The following is a 27,340-nucleotide window of genomic DNA, read 5'->3' on the forward strand; positions in this document are numbered from 1 at the left end:
GAGGACGCAGGGCCAATGGTCCCCTCAGGAAGTGGCCCTCCATATCAACATACGGGAGTTGAGAGTGGTCCGTCTTGCTTGTCAAGCATTCTCCCATCAGCTTCAAGGTCGCTGTCTCTCGGTATTCACCGACAACACGACGACCATGAACTATATCAACAAGCAGGGTGGCACGAGATCCTCTCCCCTATGTCAGGAGGCAATGCGGCTCTGGGACTTTTGTATAGCCCGCTCCATTCACATCATGGCTTCCTTTCTCCCCGGAGTACGGAACACACTGGCAGACCTTCTGAGCAGATCCTTCCTTTCGCACAAATGGTCCCTTCGCCCGGACGTCGCCCTCTCACTCTTCCAGAGGTAGGATTGTCCCCGGATGGACCTCTTCGCGTCCAGAGGGAACAGGAAATGCCAGACGTTCTGCTCCTTTCAAGGCCGGGAGCCAGGGTCGGTAGCGGATGCCTTCCTTATCCCATGGATGACTCACCTGCTCTATGCGTTCCCTCCATTCCCACTGGTCCACAAGGTCCTTCTGAAGGTGCGCAGGGACAGGGCACACTTGATTTATGATAGCTCCAGCGTGGCCCAGGCAACATTGGTATCCAATGTTGCTGGATCTGTCTCTAGTTGACCCAGTCCCCCTGCCCCTTCACCTGGACCTGATCACCCAGGACCACGGCAGGCTCCGTCACCCGGACCTCCAGTCTCTGCACCTCACGGCGTGGCTCCTGCGTGGCTGACCAGGTCAGAACTACGATGCTCTACCCTGGTACATCAAATACTCCTGGGCAGCAGGAAACCCTCCACTAGGGTGAGGTACTCGGCCAAGTGGAAGCGTTTCTCCTGCTGGTGCACGGAGAGGGGTTTCCTCCCTATGGAGGTTTCTATTGCCAATATTCTGGATTACATCTGGTCCCTAAAGCAGCAGGGCCTGGTGATATCATCCCTTCAGGTTCACCTGGCGGCTATTTCCACCTTTCATCCGGGAGGAGATGCCCGTTCGGTTTTCTCTCACCCTATGGTGACTAGATTCCTGAAGGGACTGGAACGCCTCTACCCCCAAGTTCGACCCCCTGCCCCTACCTGGGATCTTAACCTGGTTCTGACTCGGCTCGTGGGCCCTCCCATTTGAGCCGTTAGCGACTTGCTCCCTGCTCTATCTCTCCTGGAAGACTGCTTTCCTGGTGGCCATCACCTCAGCCAGACGGGTGTCAGAGCTCCAGGCCCTCACGGTAGATCCCCCGTATACAGTCTTCCTTAAAGACAAAGTACAACTGAGACCGCACCCTGCCTTTCTCCCCAAGGTGGTCTCAGCCTTTCACGTCAACCAGGAGATCTTCCTCCCCGTCTTTCTCCCAAAGCCCCATTCATCCTGCAGGGAGCAACAGCTCCACTCGCTTGATGTCCGTCAGGCACTCGCGTTTTACGTGGAAAGGACCAAATCATTCTGCAAATCCCCCCCAGCTCTTTGTGGCAATAGCGGACCGAGTCAAGGGGCTTCCCATTTCCTCACAGAGGATATCCTCGTGGGTACCGTCCTGTATCAGGACCTGTTATGACTTGGCTCACACCCCTAAGGGCCATGTGACTGTGCACTCCACCAGGGCACAAGCATCATCGATGGCTTTCCTCGCCCGTGTGCCCATCCAGGAGATCTGTAGGGCGGCAACCCGGTCCTCCATCCACACCTTCACTTCCCATTACGCCCTGGTCCAGCAGTCCAGAGAGGACGCGGCCTTCAGCTCTGCAGTGCTCCATGCCGCGACCTCTCACTCCGAGCCCACCGCCTAGGTAAGGCTTGGGATTCACCTAACTGGAATGGATATGAGCAATCACTCAAAGAAGAAAAGACGGTTACTCACCTTTGTAACTGTTCTTCGAGATGTGTTGCTCATATCCATTCCATACCCGCCCTCCTTCCCCACTGTGGGAGTAGCCGGCAAGAAGGAACTGAGGAGCGGGTGGGCCGGCAGGGGTATATATCGAGCGCCATGGCGGCGCCACTCTAGGGGGCGACCTGCCGGCCCACTGGAGTTGCTAGGGTAAAAAGTTTTCCAACGAACGTGCACGTGGGGCGCGCACACCTAACTGGAATGGATATGAGCAACACATGTCAAAGAACAACAGTTACAAAGGTGAGTAACCGTCTTTTTTTAATATGAAGGTGGTTGTATCCATTGGACAAGGGAAATACAGTGCTAATCAACCTTCTTTAAATATTTGTTCAATAGCATGTATAGCTGCTTAGGACTTGTCTGAGATGGGGCATAGGATTTGAACTGAGATGCAGTACTAGTTCCTCAGTTTGTCCACTCTAAGTACTTCTAGTGGATTAAGGGTTAGGGTAATTTTCCCACATTTGAACAGACCACATTAGCCTGCCTACTGTGGAGCAGGGTCCGTACCTCTGATAGTGAAGGGTGCCTTGTTAGAGATGAAGAGGTAAGAACTGAAACTACTCACGTTGGAGGCATTCAATCTTTTTAATTACAAAAAAGGAGAAAAAAAAAGGTAGCTTAGCAGTAAGAAGATCCATCTTAATATCTGGGTACAGGGCAAACATATACACTGGACCAGAATGGCTTCGCAAGTCTTGTCTTTTTTTAAAAATTCGATTTAAGGTTCAGCAAGCAAGCACAGCAGAAAAATAGAGTTCTTGTGGCTTCACAAAGTGTTAAATTGATTTAAAGATGTTCATGGATGTTCTTCAAAGTTCTCTTTCCAACTTTTATGTAAAAATAAAACTATGCACACCAGGACATGAACATTGTTCTACTTGGCGAACTTTCTTCCATGTTCCTTGGCACCGAGGATTACCAACAGCTTGCCAACGGAGAACTTTATTTCTGAAATATGACAGTAAATTATTTTTTTCTTTTTTAAAAAATTGAATGTGGGTTTTCAAATACTTTGCACTATAAATTTTACTTTTACTACAGTGCTAGAGTGGATGCTTTTAGTAAATAACACTGATAGGTCAGACTTGAGTAGCCGTTGAAACAAAACATTTCTAGATAAATCAATCTTATTCCTTATACTGTAAACTCTTGGGAGCAAGGCCTTTCTCTGTACAGTGCCCCGTGCAATGAGGCTTTATTCTCATTAGGGTATTTGGGCACTACCATAATATACATGTTAATATATACCAGGGGTAAGCAACCTATGGCACGGGTGCCGAAGGAGGCACACGAGCTGATTTTCAGTGGCACTCATACTGCCTGGGTCCTGGCCACTGGTCTGGGGGGCTCTGCATTTTAATTTAATTTTAAATGAAGCTTCTTAAACACTTTACATACAATAGTTTAGTTATATATTGTAGACTTATAGAAAGAGATCTTCTAAAAATGTTAAAATGTATTACCGGCATGTGAAACCTTGAATCAGAGTGAAAAAATGAAGACTCAGCACAGCACTTCTGAAAGGTTGCCAACCCCTGATATATACTAAGGATTTTAGATTGAATTATTAAAATACAAAATTGGATTAAAATATGTTCCAAATAGTTGATGATTTTTAATCCCTGTTTGATTAACTACATTGGGTGTATGGATTTTAAGAGAGTAATGTGCCAAGTTGTAACTGCTAGACCTTGGGATCAAATTCAGATTACAGCACTGCCAGTTTAAAAAGTGTGGTGTGCCTGCAGGATCATCTGCATCATTCCACCGTTTTCATAGTACAACCAAAAGCTTTAAAACCACTACACTTGGCTGTATGCCGTTGGAGATATTCATCTAAAAATAAAATGAGATGTTTAAAGTTCTAATATGCACTTGCTAAATCACTAAATAGCTTGGCCCTGGTCTCAGCAGATGCTGTAAATAAAGCATAAAGTTCTATCAAAGCCTAATGTAATGAATTTAGGCCTGGAAGAAGGGTTCCTTCTAGGCCAAGGCAGAATGGAGAAGTCATCTCAGATACAGTAGCTGGTCAATGTGAGCTATTTCAGTTCAGCTTTTACATTGATCTTCCACCATTTCACTTCTCTTTAGTCACTGCCTAAACCCTGAGCATTCTTCAGCTGAATAGAAGGTAAGTGAAATCTGAGCTGGTGTTTTATATAAAAACTACTAAACAAAAAGCATTTAAACTCCTAAAATTGAAATATAGCTTACCCATCAGAACCCAGGCCATCTCCAGAACAACGATGGTTGCCACTATTCATAGCTGGAGGCTGGCAAGCTACACACACAGTATACCCTTCTCGTAGATACTGCATCCAGCGGGCGTATGGCCGATTCTCCACAGTGCAATGGTGAGAGAGTGATTCAGTTTTAAATTCCACACAATATCTGCATGGAGGTGGGAAAAAATAGTACCACTTTAACTGGCTTTACTAGTGATGAGCAGAACTTTGTTAGAATTAGCATGTGAATCACTTTTATGCCATATCTATGCATCATACAAAAAGTATTAGTGATAGAGAGCTTAGGAAAGAGATGCTTATGAGTCATTTTCTGAACAATGGCTAAGTTACACACCCTTTCAGCCGTGACCAAACTATGGACCTTGGTTCTGACACTGATACACAGCCCAAGCATGACATAATGTGCAAAGTTTCTTAAATTAGGATGAAACACTTTGGGAGACTGCATCCTACTAATCTTATTTTTATTCTAACGGTGAAAGATAAAACTCAACGTATGACTAATTGGTTTCAGAATGCCTATTGGTTTCATTGGCCCAGGGTAAACTGAGTAGGATTGAGCATTAGAGACAGTGATGGAGCAGAGTAGATCAGATCTGTGAGCTACATATTTGTACAGCGTCTGCTGTACAGCCCATATAGAGCAGTCCTTGGGACTGCAACATTCAGCCAATTTTGTTTTCAGGCTACTCATAGTCACAGATTTACTTGACTTTGTTAGCTTCATTTATTTATTTATTTTTTTAATAAGCAGTCACTCTACAAAAGTTTCCATGACCTCAATAAATGTCTAATTCGGGATACTTAGCAAATAAAATAATGACCTGGACTGACACAGAAAATAAAATGCAGTACAGAAGAAGAAAAATTAGATATGTGGTTATTTAGGGCTGTGTGCTGCCCTTAAATTATTCCATATCAAATTAAATTTCTTTGTGTAGATAGATACTTTCTACTTAACAAGATGACCCAAATGTACATGTGAGAGTTACCCGGCTTCCTCTGTATCTGAAGACCACAGTGGAGAGACAGCTCGTCTTTTTCTTTCCTTACTGTATTCAGAAGTAGTTATGAAAGCAGGAACTGATAGGGGAAAAATAGTTTGATTAAGAACACAACCTTTGTGAAATAAGGTAGATAGCTAATCTCTATTTTTAATTATAGCATCAATTATGTTGTCTTTATTAGAGAAATGATGGCTCATTAGAGATGTCTAAGATGGAAGTCAGTGGTTTATTGAAAACACTTACAGCCTGAGCAAACTTCTCTACTCAACCCTGCCAATGTTCCTCCATTCCAGAATGAGGAATGAGTGCAGTCTAATCTCTGAGACAGAGTGGGAAATGTCTGGGTTAGACTGTGAACTCCATTTTGTAACCTCCATTTTCAATTAACCTCCATTTTGTGTTATGTGCTAACTGCCTAAAAAAAGGGAGAGGCAGATCTGTGCTACAGAATTACTTTGATACAACTACGTCCCTGAGGGATGTGAATAATCCACACCCCTGAGTGACACAGTTATACTAACCAAAGCACAGGTGTAGACAGCGCTGTGTCAGCAGAAGAGCTTTTCTCCCTGACATAGCTACGCCATCTCAGGGAGGTGGATTAACTACACCAACGGGAGGGCACTCTACTGTCAGTATATAGCGTCGTCATTAAAGTGCTACAGCAGCACAGCTGCCCTAGTGCAGTGTTTTAAGTGCAGACCTACAAAAGTTAAGTATTCCAGTCAGCTGCGTGCCCAGGAAAAATGCTTAACGCATCATTGAAAGACAATCTCTGAGAAGCCATCAAGACAACAATCTAGGGCCACTGACTGTCTCTCAACTTCTGGCCTATCCACATGGTATGGAACAACAAATTTTCAACACAGGAACTTGGAGAGGGAAAGGGACAAGGCTGCCAATGGCCATATGGCCAAAAGAAGAGAGTCAGGGCTTGTCTTAATTTGAAACGCTGCTGCAGCACTTCAATGTGGACACTCACTACAGCAATGGATGAGGTTCTCCTGTTGACTTTTGACTCAGAAAGGGTGAGACCTCAAGACTTTTATTTTAGAAAGTGTGTACTTGCTAGTGCCTTCTAAAAGTACAGTGGGACTGTGGCTAAGAAATTCCCTGGCTAAGCCTGTGTTCCTTGCTTTCACACTGTCCCCAAAGGGGTTAAACTAGAAGTCACAATGCTCCCAGCTAGGTAGAACTCTGCGGGAGTGTATGTGAGCAACTGAGGGCTTTGGAGTTTCAGAGACTAGCACACTTCCCAACATTCCCAATGGCTAAAGGGGGACAAGTCCTGTCCCTGGGGCGTGGGAAGCTTGGGGCATTGGATTCTGCCCCTGAGAAATGGGAAGCCCTAGTGGGGAGTTGCAGAGCAAACCCATCCTGCACTCACCCTACAGCAGCAGTTCCAGTCATGTGGGTCTGGCTGGGTTGACTCCCACTCCAAGCATTGCAACCTGGTCCCTGGCACAGGGAGTTGCAGTGCTGTTCACATTTGGTCTGTCCCCTGGATGAGGGCCAGCTGGGCCACATTTGAGTGTGTGGCACTGCTGCAGTAGGGTGACTGGACTGTGAAGTCCTACATTCCAAGGAAGGGCTCAGACAAGAAGTCAATCTGCGAGTGCATCCTTGAGATGCAAAACAATGATTAGATTACCTAGACCCAGGTGGCTTGAGCATGTGTGATCCAGCAGCTGGGTCCACTTACAACAAACTGCTGATCATCCAGAACGGGCACTGGGCCAAGATGTAACAGTCTCCATGCCCATTCAGTCCTAGCAAATAAACTGCCAATTGTGACAATTTGCAACTGGATATCTATATATTGGTGGTGATATGGGCACCTATTAAGTAAGAACTGGATTGACACAAATTCATTTCATATAAGCCACTAAATTGGTATCTGATACCATACAAACCACACATCCTCATTTTTATTTGCACAGCCACATGTGCAAGTCAATTAATCACATGCCTGAGTACCCAATTTGTTGCAAGAACACATACACATTCATTTTGTTGGTGCACAGACTGGCAAAAACTTTGAAAAATTGCTTCTAACTTTCTACAAAGAAACATAGAAGCTTAACTTCCTTTGTATTTCCAGTTCTGCCTCAAAGGCCTTCATTTGTTTCTGACTCTACTCTGTTCCCATTGCCACTAGTATGGCTGAATGGTAAATGATTGTTTTCATCTGTTCACAAGGCAGGAGTAGTCACTCCAGATGCAGGACTTCTGTAACCTGTTCCTCCTCAGCCCTATATGCAAGTCAGTTGTTTTCCTGCCTTATTGCAAGCAGCTGCAGTTTGTGTGTCTAAGATGCCACCTTCTTCCATGCCTAAAAGAGGTTCTAGAATGCCACAGAACAGGAGTACAAAGAAAATGTCCTTCCAGAAAGAGCCAGGCAAGAAGGGCTTAAAATGTTATTCCTGTGTCTCTTCCCCTGCAACCTTTTGGCAGCAGGCTTTTTCTGCACCTTCTTCCTATATACAGACACACCCCTTGCATGTAAGTGCAACAGCCAGGCCTGAGCCATAGAGAGTCTGATTCTGAAGAAAACCCACATTCCAGCAGTTGCCTGTGGATTATAGACACCAGCAGGACAGGTCCCAAGAGACTTTTAGGAGCTCAGAAAGGACTTCTGGGAGGTAGGGAGATGGTGTCTCTCTAGAGTATTCTAACCCCTCTATTTTCTTGAGAGATCTTTCATCTTAGATAAACTGGGCCTCTGTTGCCTCCCTTGCAAAGAACCCTTTTACCTCATAGCTAAGAATTTTTTCCTCCTTTAGTAAGGGAGCTCCTGGCTGTACCATGACCTATTGATCCTAGAGGCAAGGAAAGCCTTGGCCTCCATTTTCTTTTCTTGAAGAACCAAAGGTAGTGAGCTAGATTTGGATCTGGATCACCAAACTGTCTCTCATTTGTAAAAATACCCTCAGAAGGTCACTTGCGAGGAATAGGGTTGCATGGTCACCCACATAACAAAAATGTCATGGTTTCCAATGGAGCAGTGATGCTCTATTTTCTTCCCAAGGCAGCTTCTCTGGGGTGATTCTGCTTCCCAACAGAAAGGGAGGTAAGATGGTGGAAATAAAATTAGCGCGCTTGATTCAACGCCTATCCCAAGAACTTACTCAGGCACTGCAGGTCGAACATAGACTTCCGTAAACTGTGGATGTCCCATGTGAAGGTGGATTTATTGGTGGCTTTCCATTCTAAGACCATAGGCCTACTTCTGGAGGCTAAGATCCTTTTGTGATCCTATGTACAGGTAAGTAGAAGGGGCTGTTATTTAACAATTTACATGGGGGTGGCACTCAGACTGCTACTATAATCTATGCCTCGTACGCCTCTAGAGTGGCCATCCCAATGGCTCATGCAGATCTGAGGGGACAAAGCTGTTTGCTTCAAGCTGCCCTTTATGGTATGTAGGAACCTCTTGAAGTAGCTCATCTCAGTTGAATCCCCTCACAACATGTACCCATCTTCCTTTGGAGCCAACTTCTTGGGTGCTTCTGCACTGGCTCAGAGAGCTCTCTAGATCTGTCTCTGGGATGGGGATATTTGATCCAAGCTTTGTTTCCTCACTCTTACCTTTCAGGATCCCAGGCTGTTTGGAGATAGGTTGTATACAGTCTTGGAGCATCCAATAAGAAGTGCCGTTTTGTGTGTCTGACACATTAGTGCAAATGCTTAAAGAAATACATTGTAAGATGGGTTTAAAAACTATTGAGTGGCCTAAGTCAAGAAAGTGAAGGGGAATATGTAGTTAGAGTTCTTTGTATAATAAACTCCTTGTAAACACTTCCAACAGTAATATATCCTTTGTAATTTAGGTGAGGTGCATTCACTTTATACACATTGTTTCCTTTTTACTGGGACTGATTCTGCAAGATGTTAGGAGCCTCCTGTGAGATGTGGAGCATTTTACCTATCACTGAAAATCCAAACCTGGCCCAAAATGTGTAAGTAAATATTTAAATCAGAAAGAATAAGCAATTATGAAAGTAAAGGATACAGTTTTAAATGGGATGTCTGATGACCCGAAGAAGAGCTCTGTGAAGCTCCAAAGCTTGTCCACATCCACCAACAAAAGTTGGTCCAATCAAAGATATTACCTCACCAATCTTGTCTCAAAGTTTTAAAATGCATTTGTACTATGTAGACTTTAACTGCAACTTATTGTCATCAATGCCTGGGACTGTGGGAGGGGGTAAAACTACTATTAAGTGGTGACAAAATATATCATGGCAATTCAAATAAATCACAGAGAGAGTACCGTGTTCATGTCCGCAGTCCTGCCCCTGGTAAGTCAGGTATTCCAGGCAGCCAGACTTCTCTTCAAGTAGGGGGCAAGGTTCCCCACCATTTTTAGGTTCCTGCTTCATATAGCGCCTACGCATTCGCAAATTAGGCTTACACTGCTCTGCACAGCCACTCCAGTGACTCCACTCCCCAACAATGCACGGAAGAGCTACAAAGCAATATTTGAATATTACTAGTAGTCAATACCACTATCTTATTACAGTAGCACCCTCTAACAATTCTAGTATTAAGGCCCTCTGGGAATGCCCCTTTACTGAAGGGTTTAAGATGAAACTTTCCCTGTGGGAAGATTATTCCGTAGTTGTTCACTTCAGGATTTCTTTCATGTTTCTCTGAATCATCTGATGCTGGCCATGCTGGAGACAGGATACTAGACTAGAAAGACCTGTGATCTGATTTAGTTTGGCAATTTCTGTGTTGCTAAATTTGGTTTAATGGAGGAGAGAAATGAAACAGGGGAGTTAGGGGGCATCTGCTCTTCACTCCTCTCCCTCCTTGGAGTTACTGGTTTCCCATTTTTAGAGTATTTTTTTCAAGATGACTTTGCTGCTGGTAACTTATTTCCAAAGCTGGTAGAAATGTTTCCTCCACTTTGTTTTCCTTTTGTTTATGTTGAGTGGTCCCTGTTTGCTGTGAATAACACTAGGTCAAATTGCCTTGTAATAACACTTTTTCTCTTCATTCACCTCAGAATATTGTATAAGAATATATATTATTGAGATCCCCTTTTAATCATTGCCCAAAGAACACACCTCACATTTCTCTAACCTTTTTCACTAATGTGCCTAGATTCTACTGTTACTCCAGATTTAGATTAGTGTAATTCCAATGGCATAACTCTAATATAACTGAGAGCAGGATGTGAGTTTCTTTTAATTTCTGTACACTTTGCTTACCCTTTCTCTGCCTTCACGTCCTTTTCCTTTTCGCAATTAGGTGACAATTCACAAGGTGATGCACAAAATTACAAATCTGACCCCATGAGTTCCCTAAGGGTACGTATACACTACGGGATAATTCTGATTTTACATAAACCGGTTTTATAAAACAGATTGTATAAAGTTGAGTGCACGCGGCCACGCTAAGCACATTAATTCGGCGGTGTGTATCTGTGGTCTGAGGCTAGCGTCGATTTCCGGAGCGTTGCACTGTGGGTAGCTATTCCGTAGCTATCCCATAGTTCCCACAGTCTCCCCCACCCCTTAGAATTCTGGGTTGAGAGCCCAGTGGCTGATGGGGCAAAGATCATTGTCGCGGGTGGTTCTGAGTAAATGTCGTCAGTCATTCCTTCCTCCAGGAAAGCAACAGCAGACAATCATTTCACGCCCTTTTTCCCTGGATTGTCCTGGCAGACGCCATAGCATGGCAACCATGGAGCCCGTTCAGCTTTTTTTTTTTTTTTTTTACAGTCACCGTATGTGTACTGGAGGCCGCAGACAGAGGCGATACTCCAGCGCTACACAGCAGCATTCATTTGCTTTTGCATGATAGCAGAGATGATTACCAGTCATTCTGTACTGTCTGCTGCCAGGGTAATTTGGCAATGAGAGGACTGTTATCTGTCCTTCTGTGCTGTCTGCTGCTATCATGGGTGCCCCTGGCTGAGGTCGGCCGGAGGTGCAAAAGCAAAACTGGGAATGACTCCCCGAGTCAATCCCTCCTTTATGGTTTCTAAAATAGAGTCAGTCCTGCCTAGAATTTGGGGCAAATGTACTAGAGAAGCAGTGTATTAAAGAGTACAGCTGCTCCATGTCAGATCCCGCAGAAATGATGAGCTACATGCCATTCACGGGGGGTTCCCCTGCAACAACCCCACCCGTTGCTTCCCTCCTCCCCCAACCTTCCTGGGCTACTGTGGTAGTGTCCCCCTCCCCCCATTTGTGTCATGGCGTTATAAAGAATGCAAGAATAAGAAACAGTGACTTGTTAGTGAGATAAAATGAGGGGGAGGCAGCCTCCCGGTGCTATGACAGTCCAGGCAGGACATTAAGCGGTGCGGTGGAGAGGAGCCCAGCATCCCGCTGCTATGATAGTCCAGGCAGTAAAAAATCTTTTCTTTACACCAGAAAGGGAGGGGGCTGATGGAGTTCAGCCCCCCGTGGCTATGATGAAGACGGTTACCAGCCATTCTGTACCATCTACTGGGAATGACCAGGAATCATTCCTATTTTTACCCAGGCGCCCCTGAGGCCAGCCAGGGGTAGTCAGCAGTTATCAAGCATGTACCGTCTGCCACCGGGGAGGGGAGAGGAGTGGATACTGCTCTTCACTGCTGCAGCATCGCGTCTACCAGCAGCATTCAGTAGACATAGGGTGACATTGAAAAAAGTCCAGAAACGATTTCTTTCCCTTTTCTTTCATGTGGAGGGGGAGGGAGTAAATTGACGAGCTATTCCCTGAGCCATGCTGGACAATGTGTTTGACCCTACAGGCATTGGGAGCTCAGCCAAGAATGCAAATACTTTTCGGAGACTGCTGTGGACTGTGGGATAGCTGGAGTCCTCAGTACCCCCTCCCTCCCTCCATGAGCATCCGTTTGAGTCTCTGGCTTCCCGTTACACTTGTCACGCAGCACTGTGTAGCCTGTAGATTTTTTTTTCAAACGTTTTGGCATTTCGTCTTCTGTAATGGAGCTCTGATAGAACAGATTTGTTTCCCCATACAGCGATCAGATTCAGTATCTCCTATACGGTCCATGCTGGAGCTCTTTTTGGATTTGGTACTGCATTGCCACCCATGCTGATCAGAGCTCCACGCTGGGCAAACAGGAAATGAAAATCAAAATTTCGCGGGGCTTTTCCTGTTTACTAGGCCACTGCATCCGAGCTGAGATTGCTGTCCAGAGTGGTCACAGTGGTGCACTGTGGGATACCACCCGGAGGCCAATACTGTCGATTTGCGGCCACACTAACCCTAATCCGATATGGTAATACCGATTTTAGCGCTACTCCTCTCGTTGGGGAGGAGTACAGAAACCGATATAAAGAGCCCTTTATATTGATATAAAGGGCCTCGTAATGTGGACGGGTACAGTGTTAAATCGGTTTAACGCTGCTAAAATCGGTTTAAACGCATAGTGTAGACCAGGCCTTAGAGAACACTAGAATATTTTACACTACCTTAAATTTCTCAACGTTTCCCATTATTATTAAACACCGTGCTGGAGCCAATACTGCCCCTAGATATTGCTCCTCTGTATTTCAAAGGCCACTTACCCCTAGCAATAAACACTCTTTAATGTCACGCTGCCACTTGTTCTTGCTTTGTATCTTTAGGTTTTCAGGGAGGAAGTGTTCTGCTGTGTCAGTCACAGTTTGAGTGATAGAGGGAGGAGGAGCTCCAAGTAAGCACTATTCTTTAGTTGGGGAAAAGATGCGTGGAGGCAGACACAGGCCTGGCCTACACTTAAAATTTAAGTTGACATAGCCCGTTTCAAGCGGAGTGCCCCAAGCATCAGTCCTGGGGCTGGTTTTGTTCAATATCTTCATTAATGATCTGGAAGATTACATGGACTTCACTCTCAGCAAGTTTGCAGATGACACTAAAATGGGAGGAGTGGTAGATATACTGGATGGTAGAGATAGGATACAGAGGGACCTGGACAAATTAAAGGATTGGGCCAAAAGAAACCTGATGAGATTCAACAAGGATAAGTGCAGAGTCCTGCACTTAGGATGGAAGAATCCCATTCTCTGTTATAGACTAGGGACCGAATGGCTAGGAAGCAGTTCTGCAGAAAAGGACCTAGGGGTTACAGTGGATGAGAAGCTGGATATGATTCAACAGTGTGCCCTTGTTGCCAAGAAGGCTAACAGCAATTTGGGCTGTATAAGTAGGGGCATTGCCAGTAGATTGAGGCACGTGATTATTCCCCTCTATTTGACATTGATGAGGCCTCATCTGGAGTACTGTGTCCAGTTTTGGGCCCCACACTACAAGAAGGATGTGGAAAAATTAAAAAGAGTCCAGTGGAGGGCAACAAAAATGATTAGGGGGCTGGAGCACGTGACTTATGAGGAGAGGCTGAGGGAACTGGGATTGTTTAGTCTGCAGAAGAGAGGAATGAGGGGAGATTTGATAGCTGCTTTCAACTACCTGAAAGGGGGTTCCAAAGAGGATGGATCTAGACCGGGGTAGGCAACCTATGGCACACGTGCCGAAGGTGGCATGCGAGCTGATTTTCAGTGGCACTCGCACTGCCCAGGTCCTAGCCACCGGTCCGGGGGCTCTGCATTTTAATATAATTTTAAATGAAGCTTCTTAAACATTTTAAAAACCTTATTTACTTTATATACAACAATAGCTTAATTATATATTATAGACTTACAGAAAGAGACCTTCTAAAAACATTAAAATGTATTACCGTCACGTGAAACCTTAAATTAGAGTGAATAAATGAAGACTCGGCACACCACTTCTGAAAGGTTGCCGACCCCTGATCTAGACTGTTCTCAGTGGTACAAGATGACATAACAAGGAGTAATGGTCTCAAGTTGCAGTGCGGGAGGTTTAGGTTGGATATTAGAAGGGTAGTGAAGCACTAGAATGGGTGCCTAGGGAGGTGGTGGAATCTCCTTCGTTAGAGGTTTTTAAGGTCAGGCTTGACAAAGCCCTGGCTGGGATGATTTAGTTGGGAATTGGTCCTGCTTTGAGCAGGGGGTTGGACTAGATGACCTCCTGAGGCCCCTTCCAACCAGGGGCAGCTCTAGCTTTTTTGCTGCCCCAAGCACAGCAGTCAGGCAGCCTTCGGCGACTTGCCTGCGGGAGGTCTGCCGGTCCCACGGTTTTGGTGTACCCACCACCGAATTGCCTTCAAATCCGCAGGACCAGCAGACCTCCCGCAGGCAAGCCGCCAAAGGCTGCCTGACTGCCATCCTCGCAGGGACCAGCTTGGAGCGCTGGTGCCTGGAGCTGCTGCTGCTTCCAACCCTGATATTCTATGCTTGGTAGTGTGAAAAATTCACACCCCTGAACGCTGTAGCTATACTGACCTAAGCCCTGGTGTAGACACAGCGAGGTCAATGGAAGAATGCTTCTGTCACCCTAGTTGCCATCACTCAAGGAGTTGGTGTTCTGACATTGATGGAAAAAAACCCTGTCAGTGTAAGCTGTGCCTACACTACAGGATTATGCCAGCATAGATATGGCACCCTAGCCATGCAGCTATAGTCACCATAGGGTAGATGTGTCCATAGACTACTGTATTCCTAGTCTGTTACTCCCAAGAATCATCACTTTTGAACAGAGACTGAATGGCAAAAGCAACAAAGTGCAGCAGCTTAAGGCGAAAGGTTTGAAAATAACAATACAGGTAAACCAAAGTTCTATGTATTCCAATGTTAAGAATTTCTGTTTAATCCAAAATGCCTCTGGGTCCCCCTAAACTGTAAACAAGCTATTGTATTTTGACATGATATTGAAAATCTCAATTTTACAAGCTTTGGGTGCCATCTAAGACTGTTTAAATATCAGACTTGACCAATTATAATCATTAGTACACTGTACTTCCATAGTATCTTCCATCCACGGAGCTCAAAGCTCCACAAACTTTATTAATGAACAAGGCAGTGAATGCGTAAATGCCTCCCCAAGTACCTGTTAAGTGATACTATCTTGGGTATGATTGCAATACCTGATTCCATTTTTTTAGATAAAATTGTATAAACATATTGCTTAATGCCTTTATCACTTTCACATAACATCGCTTATGCATCCTTCTTTGCATGGAAATTTTATTCTTACTGAAAGGCTCCTACAATACAGATATTCTGCAAGAGCTTTGTTTTGATTGTTTGTTTGGTTTGTTAGGCCATTTTATTTGTCTTAGATAAAGGTGCACTAAGGATTGTCTGAAGAAGTTCTGATTTTGATCTGGTTCTATTAATATAAATATGAAGGCTTGATATCACTAAATTTACTGGAGACAAAATACTTATCACTTATATAATGCTTGTCATCTTAGATTCCAAAGTCCTTTGTCATTATTCCATTTTACAGATGGGAAAATGGAGGCACAGAGGATTAAAGTGACACATAGGTTACATAGTTAATGGTAGAACCAAAAAGACAACTAGTTTTCCTGAGTCTCATTCTTGTGATTATCCCCAAGATGAATTCTAAGATATATTAAACACAATGGGTTAACTTCATTCCTGGTTTCTCTGGAATCACAGCAAGGCTTGATTGACTCAATGTGATCAGAATTTATAAATAAAGGTAAAGTTTCTAGTTAAAAGTACAAAACTTCACATCTCTCAAAGCTTCGTCTTCAGGTTCTATGGAAATCGTTAGTTGAAATATTGAGTTTGACACAGTATAACATGAATTAACATTTTTGGCCAGAATGTGACACATTGGGAATTCAAATACCAGTTCTCATGCACAAATTCACGAATGCCTTGTGAATCATACTTGGAAGTGTTCACACAGCTCCACTTCAGACCTTTCCAAAAGCATCTTCTGGGGGGAAAAGAGCCATTATTTTGAAAGCAGATTTTGATTCAGAAGAAAAATTATTTTTCAAAGCAATTCCCTCAGAATTTTAGGAATACCATTCAATAAACAGCACATATGCCACATTTTCACAGAGAGCTTGTAAATCCTGTTGTGTTTATATGTCCTCCCTCAAATCAGACTAATACAGTCTTTACTTTTCCAAGGTTCTAGTGGAGTTCATTTTTCACCAGGTAAAATGAGTTTATGGCATACAAATGTTGTGTGAGGAGAAATACCAGAACACATGGCCAGCTCATTGACGATTTCAATCGAAGAAAAAAGGAAAACACTGTTCAACTAGATAAAACTTTTGTTTTGTATTATACGGAATTCTTCTGACACCTGCTGGAATGTTTAGCCCAAGTATGGCCTTGCATACTTTTTATGCAGCCATATAGATGTACTGGATGGATCAGGCAGCCTTCTGAATCACTGTAAGCTGTAAAGGCTGGACCATAAGACCGCATGTTGATCACTTGAGAAAAAGCCTTTCAGGGTGAAAGTGCTTGTGATATAGAAGATAGAATTTAGGTGATACACTAACCAGCTTTTACATTTTCAAAGGTAACTCAATGATAGTGCCTGCAGAAATTCTCAGTAATGGATCTGTTATATCTGATATCCAAACTATCTCTTTCTTTATCTGCAATGCTTCCTTCTCTGGATGCATCCACTAACGATTAAATCTTCCTTGCATCTCTCCTCCATATTAATCATGATAAGCTTCTTTCTGCTCTATATTTTCCCTTTCCCTTGGATTTCCCATTCAAATTTTGTCAAAACAGCAGCTCTGTCTTGTTTTACCTCTAAGAGCACGGACAACAGATCACAAAAGATGTTCCTGGTGGATACGAATACTCTGCAAGCTGACTGGAAGAAAAGCTTTAGCAGCTTGCCTCCGAGATTCCAGAAGCAGGTAATGGATCCATTATCCCAGGGTAAGAAACTGCCTAATAAAAAGGATCTTTGCTTTGTTTGCCATTTAACAGCCACCTTACATTAGACAAACCCACACCAGTGTGACACACTGGCACGAGAGTTCAGATTTCCATAGCCTCATCTCACCGAGACACTGAGAGTTACAGTTTTCAAAAACTGTGCCTATATGGCCTGCTGCATATCTATTTGTTAAATTAGATTGTCATAAAGAATTGTATAGGTCTTTAAATTCTGTTCATGAGATGATAATATACATTACCAGAGATGGCCCAGGGGCTTTTAACTGATGCAAACATTTTCTGTGACTGAGTGGAGAAATGCAGGCATCAACTTTCTGCTCTCTAATAACTTACACAGTGACACTTGTTTATATGATCAGGACAAATCTTGCTCCTCTTACAGGGGTGGTCCCATAGGGCCAAATTTGCCCCTGATGCAAGTCCATTGACTTCAGTGAACTTGCATCCCTGATGAGTTTAGTCCATTACCTTTTTCTGCTCATCTCCATCCATTTTGCCCAAAGTGGTGTGGCAAAATTATGTTACTCTCCAGCCATTTTTCCCATGTCATTCCCTCTTTAGATGTCTTCACTGGTCTCCTCTCTTCTTCCATCTCAAATTCAAGCTTCTTGTTCTTACTAAAAGTGCTAAGAACATAAGAATGGCCATACTGGGTCAGACCAAAGGTCCATCCAGCCCAGTATCCTGTCTGCCAACAGTGGCCAATGCCAGGTGCCCCAGAGGGAGTGAACCTAACAGGTAGTGATCAAGTGATCTCTCTCCTGCCATCCATCTCCATCCTCTGACAAACAGAGGCTAGGGACACCATTCCTTACCCATCCTGGCTAATAGCCATTAATGGACTTAACCTCCATGAATTTATCTAGTTCTCTTTTAAACCCTGTTATAGTCCTAGCCTTCACAATCTCCTCAGGCAAGGAGTTCCACAAGTTGACTGTGCACTGTGTGAAGAAGAACTTCCTTTTATTTGTTTTAAACCTGCTGCCCATATGAGGAGACCACATCTGTACGCAGTATTCAAGATGGGGGCGTACCATGGATTTCTGTAAGGGCAATAAGATATTCTCCATCTTATTCTCTATCCCTTTTTTAATGATTCCTAACATCCTGTTTGCTTTTTTGACTGCTGCTGCACACTGCGTGGATGTCTTCAGAGAACTATCCACAATGACTCCAAGATCTTTTTCCTGATTAGTTGTAGCTAAAATAGCCCCCATCATATTGTATGTATAGTTGGGGTTATTTTTTCCAATATGCATTACTTTACATTTATCCACATTAAATTTCATTTGCCATTTTGTTGCCCAATCACTTAGTTTTGTGAGATCTTTTTGAAGTTCTTCACAGTCTGCTTTAGTCTTAACTGGTGTGACTAGACAGCAAGTGTGAAAAATCGGGATGGGACTGTGTGGGGTAATAGAAGCCTATATAAGAAAAAGACCCAAAAATTGGGACTGTTCCTATAAAATCGGGACATCTGGTCACCCTGGTCTTAACTATCTTGAGCAGTTTAGTATTGTCTTCAAACTTTGCCATCTCACCATTGACCCATTTCTCCAGATCATATATGAATAAGTTGAATATGAGTCAACATTTCCCCTGTTTTTATTTCTTCCTTCCCCTCTCGAGAAGAAAGATAGTCTTGTGGTTAAGCACTGAATTAGGCCTCAGGAAAATGGTTCAATTCTTGCCTCAGGTATAAATGTCCTGTGTAACCCTGGGTACATCACTTCATGTTCCTCAGCTGTAAAAATTCCCTCATTCACAGGGGTTTTCTTCACATCTCATCTAGTGCCTCCTTCCATGGTGCATCTTAGCACTTAGAATGATCCCTTCTGTTTGTGAGACAGGTGACATTCAGGGCTCCTTTAAATCCCTCCTTCAAATACACAACTATCTCCACATAACATCACACCTCCAAGTCCTTGCCATTCCCTGTCAGAGGCGACGCATGGGAGGACATGCGGGGTCAAGTGCCCCTCCAGACTGATCTGCCCCAGGCAGGGAGCAGGGGCAGTTGCTTCTCATGCCGGCCACTCTGGGTCGCTGCTCCATGCTCCAGGCCTGGCTGCTGGAGACAGGGGCCCAGCGAGCCATAGCTGGAGTCCCCTCTCCCCTCAGGCACGTTTCTGGCTCACTCTGTCTTGTCTCCGGCAGCCAGGCCCGGTTGGGGAGCGGGCAGCCACCGCCAGGCTCTCTCAGGCAGCTGCTGCGCTGCACAGAGCAGCAACGCAGAGTGCCAGCTTCAGCCATGTGAGAAATGGCTCTGTCCCACTCCCCGCCTGGGCCCGCCTGCCAGGGAGAATGTGTGGGGGGCAAAGTGGGAGAAGAACAGAGCCCTCCCCCCACCCCAGGTAACATGGGGCAGGAAGAACGCGGCCAACCTAGGCTGGGCGCAGGATGGGGAGGTTGCTGGGCAGAGGAGACGTGGGATGGTCATATGTCATCCCCTTTAGATTGGGAGGCACAAGTCATCTATGCCTGATATCAGGGCCGCCCAGAGGCGGGGGCAAGAGGGGCAATTTTCCCCGGGCCCCTGAAGTGGGGTCCTTCACTTGCTCCAGGGGGCCCAGAAAACTCTTGCGGGGCTGGGCCCCAGAGCTTCTTCCGCTCCCGGTCTTTGCCGGCGGGGGGGTTCTTCTGCTCCGGGGGGAAGGACCCCCCCGCCAGCGAATTACCGCCAAAGCGGAACCTGCTGCTGAAGTGCAACCCGGTCTTCAGCAGTAATTCAGCAGTGGGGGGCCCTTCCGTTCCGGGACCCGCCGCCGAAGTGCCCCGAAGACCCGCGGCAGGGGTCCCCCGCCATCGAATTACCGCCGAAGAGCGGGCTGCACTTCGGCGGCGGGTCCCGCTTCGGCAGTAATTCGCCAGCGGAGGGCCCCCGCCACAGGTCTTCGGGGCACTTCGGCAGCGGGTCCCTGAACGGAAGGGCCCCCCACCGCCGAACAGGGCTGGCTCTAGAATTTCGCCACATGGGGGGCGCCCTGCCGCTTGCCGGTCCCGCAGCTCCGGTGGACCTCCCGCAGGCATGCCTGCGGATGCTCCACCGGAGCCACGGGACCAGCGGACCCTCCACAGGCACGCCTGTGGGAGGTCCACCGGAGCCGCCTGCCGCCGATGGCCCCAGGCCCCCAGAATCCTCTGGGCGGCCCTGCCTGATATACTACCTGGCCTATCTTTCTGGACCATATTGTGAACGCCTTGGGATAGGAATCAAGTTATCATCTTGTAAGCTCTTTGTGGCAAGGGGGTGTCTTTTTGTTCTGTTGATATAGATCTGTGTTTGTACAGCACCTAGCACAATGGAGTCCTGATCCATGACTGTGCTGCTAGACACTACTGCAATACAAATACAATCGTTATTGCTGAATGCTTATATAGTGCAGTTTGCACACTGCTGTTACTCCAGAAATAATAACACATAGCTCAAAATGTCATGTCTCGTGTAGTAGATGTTTAACAGAATCATAATAGCTTTAACTTTAGGTATCAATAATTTTTTTCCTAGGCAAATGAATGCAGTACAAAAAGCCTATAAGGCATACATGACAAGCAGAGAGTTAGTCCATGGGGGGTGCACAGGCCACTGGGGTAAGACTCTCTTCACGAAAGGGGAATGGAATGTACTAAGTACAAAAGAATATCTGTTTGTTAGAATCATTATTGCCCTTACAATATTTTCTGTATTTAGGATACAAGATATTGTAATTTTTTCTCACACAGCCTGATCCGAAGCCCATGTAAGTCAATGGAAAGTTTCCCACTGACTTCCATGGGCTTAGGATCAGACCCATCTTCACTATTAATTTGGTTTCTCTGGGATTTTTTTAATGCAATTAGTATACATTTCACATCTAAGCACCAAGTCCTATGGGAACTGCATGAATACATCCAAGGGAAGAATCTGGCCCTTTGATTAAAAATTGCAATATTTGTACTATGGTGCCACATGGGAGCTATTTTTCCTTTTTTCTAATCATTTTGTAGTGGCAGTTCCATATCCATTAACATCTGTTTCCTTACAACCTACATCGAGATTTCACTCATAGCCAATTTTTTAAAATGTTCTTTTACATGTATATGTTGGTATTATGATAGCAACTGCTGGTCCCATCTGAGATCAGGGCCCTGTTTTGCTAAGTACAAACACATAGCGAGAAATAAGTCTCTGCCCCAACGATCTTACAGTCCAAATAAAAAGGTAGACAAAAGGTTGGCAGGAGAACAGAGGCACAGAGAAGTGAAGTGCCTTGCCCAAGGTCACCGTGGGCCATTAGTGCAACTGGAATTAGAACCCACTAGGGTCTTGTTACGTATCCACTAGATCATGTTTCCTCCCAACATATCATCAAATATCAATGTCAAGTTTTCTGGTGCTGTTATTTTCTCAGTAAAATAGTATTCAGTGTTGTGTAACTGAAATACCAGCTCAGTGATTATTATAAAACATAATTGTGAGCATATTATCATGATATCAGAGGGTAGCCGTGTTAGTCTGGATCTGTAGTTGCTGTAGTTGCTGATTATCATGATAGTTTCTTATTGATATAGAAAGCTCTTAAGTTGTGTTTTTTCTTTGTCTGCATGTCATTTTCAGATATTAATCATATTTTGCTTTGCTTTTTCTAGTCCCTTAGAGGTCATTTTTCAATATGGTGTTTGAGGAACGAAATATAAATCATGTAACATTTACTGGGCACTGTGCCTCAGATTCACTTTGCATTATTTTGAAATGTAGCCCTTATTCCAACAGTGATTAAATTTTTTCCCCCATCCCATCTACATTTTCCCTTCAGTGTACACCACATGTTCTGGATCATTATTTTTCCCATCTTTCTTAATTAAATGTTAAGACATGGGGAAGATTTACAGCTTAATTTATATTAATCTTCTTCCAGCACCTCTTTTCATACAGCACTATATAGTCACAAGTGTCACTTTACTCCCACTTTAGTTTCCATTGCTGTTTTATGTTGTCATCTTAAAAAGCTCATTAATAACATTTATGAGGTCATTAATGGCTATCAAAATCCCAGACAGTATTTACTCCCTTCTATGCTCCTTTGCTGAAGAAAGTGATAAAGCTTATTTAGAAAACATCTATTAGTTATGTTATCAGTGCTAATGCAGACAGAGAATCAACATGTTCATTCACAGAAGTATTTCAGGCTCTCAACAATTCTCTAAGTAACAGAAAATTGGGAGAACTGGAGGAGGTGAAGAGTGAAATGTACTAGTCTCTTCATTGTGTCTGTCTGTCTATCTGCCTTCCTGAAGGCCCAGATGTTGCCTTTTGTGCTTTCTAGTAATCACGTGATTCTCCTGGGGTTCTATTGGCTGCCATCCATGAGAGTAGGGTAATTTTAACTTGCTAGTGGAGAGGCTACCCAGGAGATGTGTTTTATGAGGGTGCCCTGGCCCCACCCCTCCCTCAGCCAGTCTTGACTACTTTTGGGTGTCCCTGACAGGGGTCTGGTTGAAGGTGGCCTGTGACACTGTCCCCAAATCCTGGTGAACACTCTGCTGCCCAAGTTCACAGCTCTGTTCAAAGTGCTGCTTCTCAACCAAACATCCTTTCAGCATTGTAAACACTGTATGGAAATTAGTTTAAAAATCCCTGTACATAGGTTTTGCAGCCCACACCATACCAGAGCATCTCTTTATAGAGTACCAGGCATGCTACAATGTCTAGGCATAACAGACCTTAACACTTGACTTGGCAGCTTTAGAATGGCCTTTCTTTTGCTGGTTTCTGGCCCACCTTTAATGTTATTTCTGGGCCAGGGCTGGCTCCAGCTTTTTTGCCACCCCAAGTGGCAAAGCAAAAAAAAAGAAAAGCAAAAAAAAGATAAAGCTGATCGGTGGCACTTCAGCAGCAGCTCAAAGAGGAAGAGAGGGACTAAGGGACCTGCCGCCGAATTGCCGCCGAAGACCCAGATATGCTGCCCCTTTCCATTGGCCGCCCCAAGCACCTGCTTCCTTCGCTGGTTCCTAGAGCCGGCCCTGTTCCGGGCAGTGCTTTTGTACATCTTAATATATTTGTTAATTACGCAGATCTGAAGATGGACATTTTAACTATTTCTGTAATTCCCAAAGCACTTTGTCCAATAGAATCAGAAATTTGCAGTGCTGATGGGGATGGAATAACAAAACTGCTATAGCTAAAAACGTAGATGTTGGGTGGGAGGACAAAAGTGCTATAGCATAGTAGGAATTCCCCCAAATTACCTCTATCTATTCCTCATCTGAAAGCATTCTAACTACAGGTTCTTTGCTTTCAACCTTTGCACATCCAAACAAAGGGAAACTTATGCTATTTCAGTCTATTTTTCTTGATTTTAATGTCATTTTGGGTGGTTTCAAAAATTCAGAACCATCTTGCTGATGCTGTTTCTTGTGCATATATCTCAGTGTTTCTAAATGTGTGTGTGCACATGTGCATATGTAACTAATAAAGTACAGATACGTTTACTAATTTGCAGAATGTAATGTCTTCCTAGCCCTAGACTGTTGAGGATGATACAAACTTCCACTGAAATAATATTTGGATTTTTTAAAAGTAAAACACAGTACGTTTGTTGGAGTTGCAGAATATTTCTGAGCATTCTCATTGAAAAGATGAGCTCTATTAAATTAGTTTTATAGTTGCACTTTCTGGCCTGGATGGATGAGTTTGTAGTTATCTGCCCTCTTCAAATGAGAAGACTTGATGCTTCTGCATGCCTGGCTCCTGAGTTAATTGGGAGTTGCAGGCAAAAGCATCTCTCAAGATCAGGCCCTTTTGTTATCCCGCAGCCAACTTTTGTTAGCCATCTTCATCTTTCTTCTCTCTCCAAGACTTCACAGACACTTATACTCCAAGTACACTGTGTTCCTCTCCTAGTTTCCAGGGATGCTTTCAGTAAGTAGGGTCATCCTGTATTACATTCCTAGCAAGTCTCTCCCTCTGAAGCCCTCAAACTGTAGCTCATAATGTCTTCAAACTATTTCCATGGACGTTTTTCAGAGGTTCTTTTTAACTTTGTGAAGATTAAGTTACATTCTCTCATTTTGGTCTCTTCAGTTCCAGATCTTTTAGCTTAGGTCCAGACTGCCCCTACCTGTGGGAAATCCCTCATGATAGGCATTCTGGAGGAAGGGATTCCTCCAAATCATTCCATCAAGGAAGTGGGGTCTGGCCTCTGCCCCCTTCTTAAAATGAACAGGGGCTTCACCTCATAACTGCTGAATCCCCCAAGATCCCTGCCTGGCCTCCTTTTGTCCCAGTTTTCTACTAGTATGGGCTCTACTCTTTCATTAAAAGAGAGAGTTCCAATGCACGAAAGGGCACCACAAAAAGTGAATGCTTGTTTTTTGGTGAGTTTCCTTCTTGTGATGGGGGAGAGGCAGAAAGTGATGGACAATGCATATTTATTTCCCCAATGCTTCATCTCCCATTGTGCTGCCCTGTGGGGTTTATGGACGGGGAGGATATGGATGTGGCAGAACCTCCAACTTCACAACCTCCAAACCCGAACTTCACATCTATGGACATATCAGTGTGAAGAGGGTTCCCTTCCTCATATACAGCTAGGAGTTGTAGCAGTTACTAGATCCTTCTGAGTAACAGCCACCTACAAGAGCAATAGAATTTGCAACCAAATTTCCAGTTCCTTTTTTTCATGTGATAGTTGCTTCTTTCCTCTCTGTACATGGTCCGTTACTGCTCTCCATCCATGTTCTCTCCATGAGCTTCAAATAATGCATCACTGAAGTGCAGTCACATGAAAAGTGACTTTACAAAAATGGCACATTCTTATCCAACAGATCTCTTCCCTGAGTCCCAGCAGTTTGAGAGACAAAAATAAAAATTTACTACTTTCTGGTTTTGCTAGCTCTGCAGAGCCTCTACAGCTATGGGAGAGTGAGCTGGATTCTATCCTGGTTCGTGCATCATCAACAGAACTATAAACTTAAGTTTCAAATGCAGACACATTGTAACTGCTGATATGTGAGTTAAAAATAGCAGCTTGATCCAAGACTAAATCTGAATGAGCACCTTAAACATGGAACCGCATAATGCTATTTTTACTGAGTCCCTTTTCAAAGTATACCTGAATTTTAAGCATATATTGGCCAAAGGTCATACATGGAAAAATCCCATAGTTAGAAATCAGCTCATTTCTCTTTTTGGGCCTCATGGAAGTTTTTAACTTGATTTTAACTCTTTTAATGTTGATTCAGTGTCTTTACATGATTGCTCCTGTAAAAGTTGTGCATAAATAACTCAGTTTGTTTTCTTGAGCAAGTGCAATGACCACAGAAGTCATTTCGTTGATGCTCCACCCACTGTTTTTCCAGCCTGAGATTACAATGTAAATTATACCATCTTTTTAAACTGCAGTTGAGGCATTCTGTGTTATATCTTCTTGTGACTGTTTGTTCTCTGGTAGCATCAGGAAGGAAGGCTGGCTTGGGAATTAGGGCACAAGCCTAGGACTTAGGTGACCTGGATTCAAGTTCCTGCTCTACCACAGACTTACTGTGAGACCTTAGGCAAATCACTTACTCTCTGTGCCTCAGTTTCCCAGCCATAAAATGGAGATGATAACCTTCCTCACAGTGGTGTTTGGAGGATAAATACATTAAACACTATTGTAAGGCACTCAGATAGGAGGTAATGTGATCTCTATAAATCTAAGCTAGCATCACCAGTCAGCCCAACAAAACATATTGGAGCAAATTTATCTCTGCTGTTACTCCATTAGCTTTGTGGTTCTACATCCTCATTGTAACTCCTTTACAGCAGGAGAGAATGTAGGCTATGGCTTTAAAATAAGATCCATAGCATTTTATGGGGTACACAAAAGTGGGCAGGCAAATTCCAGGCACAGCAACTACTGTTGAACCAGAAACGGGATACACATCCAGTGCTGTGTGGAGGGATAGGTGAAAAGATTCTTCAGTCTCACTTCTCTGCTCAATGCAACCCCTAGCTGCTATGTTCACACAGGGCCAAATCCATCCCTGTCACTTCACAGCTTGAGGGTGAGTGACACCAATGATGAATTTGCCCCACTGTATTTTGCATTCTAAGGAAAAGTCAGAGCCTCGTTCACATCATCTTACGCCCATTCCCTAATACAAACAAGCAAAAAAAAAAAAAATTAGGTGGAACATCAAGTGCATAAGCCACCACGATGTAACAAATAATGTTCTTATTATCCTTCCATCATTTTTTACACTCTCTTGACATCATCATAAACAATAACGCCAATGCAGTACCTCTCCTGGACTAAACTTTGCAAAGGAAAGGAAGTTTGTTTCTCTGAGCTGCACCCCTTCACTGTAAGAAATAACTGGTCACCTTGAGTCACTTCCTTGCATTCTTTATTCTGTTGTGACTCACCCCCTGTACGAACTGGAAGAAAACTGGCTGACTCTGCTGCTACCGGCTAATGCCTCAGGTGGAAGGAAATGCCACACGGTGCAGTTATTGTACCGAACAGCGGTGGGAGCATGAATAGCTGCTAGCTATCAAACCCCAGCTGCCTGCACTTACGTGCCCTGTGCTGAGTGACCTACCTGGGCACGCCTGCGAGTAATCATAGCAGCAGTCCCCAGTGAGCTTGCAGGCTTCATCACAGAAACAGGTCCCATAGACTCTGTCCATCCTCCAGCCGGAGCTGGCACAGCTTGGGTCCCGGCCAGGGCAGCATCTTCTCTCTTCTGAGCAGCCCGCTTCAGCCCGGTGCCAGAGTCTCCACAGCGCCAGCAGCACCAGCCAAAGGACACTTGCCGGGGCCCTGGCGCTCATTGCTTCCCCCTCAGCAGCGACGGGTCCGGAGTGAAGGACTCAGACGCTCCGGCTCCTTCGCCCGGCTGAGCTGCGGGCCCCGAGATCGCCTCCCCCCTAGACCGCCTGCTGCAGCATCCCGGCTCGGCTCCCCCAGCCCGGCTGGCAGCACTGAGTCATGGCCCTAAAAGCTCCGCCGAGACAAAGCCCCGCGCGGGCGGGTCAGGCGACGGGCAGGGAGCGCGCGTGGGAGCAGGGCAGGGGACGGGGCGCTGGGGACACGCCGCCAGCCGGGAGCTAGTCACTGAGCCGCAGCTTCCCCACCGCCGCCCCGGCTTGATCTCGCGCTGCGTCTCCCTGCCGCCCGCGCGGGCAGAACACCCTGGCCTGCCCTGAGGAATGCGGGGCGGGTGGGGGCTCGCGCTGTGAGCCGGGGCTGGCTCCATCCTCCTAGGGCACAGCAAGGAATGTGACTGGCTGCAGGCCAGAGGGAGAGAGACAAGGCTACTGGCGGTAGCGGCCGCTACTGCTGGGCCTTCTGGCACCACTTCCCTGTTCGCTCAGGGACTCCGCCAAAAGCTTCGGCAGTGGCCCTGGCAGTGATTTTTTGCCAGGGCTGAGCCTCTAGTCTTGGCAGTTC

At 45.0% G+C, this 27,340-nt stretch overlaps 1 protein-coding gene across 1 annotated transcript; it reads right to left on the bottom strand.

The window, feature by feature from the left end:
- Positions 1-2,472: 2,472 nt before the first annotated feature.
- On the bottom strand, positions 2,473-26,912 carry SBSPON (somatomedin B and thrombospondin type 1 domain containing). The gene is made up of 5 exons (XM_050941301.1): positions 26,490-26,912; positions 9,425-9,619; positions 5,137-5,227; positions 4,113-4,289; positions 2,473-2,843 (listed from the first exon to the last, which is right to left on the bottom strand). The coding sequence occupies exons 1-5, from the start codon at positions 26,719-26,721 to the stop codon at positions 2,726-2,728; spliced, it is 813 nt and encodes a 270-aa protein (XP_050797258.1). The 5' UTR covers positions 26,722-26,912; the 3' UTR covers positions 2,473-2,725.
- Between the last annotated feature and the right edge of the window lie 428 nt (positions 26,913-27,340).

This window comes from Gopherus flavomarginatus, chromosome 2 (assembly GCF_025201925.1).
Source record: "Gopherus flavomarginatus isolate rGopFla2 chromosome 2, rGopFla2.mat.asm, whole genome shotgun sequence".
Classification (NCBI taxonomy): Eukaryota; Metazoa; Chordata; order Testudines; family Testudinidae; genus Gopherus; species Gopherus flavomarginatus.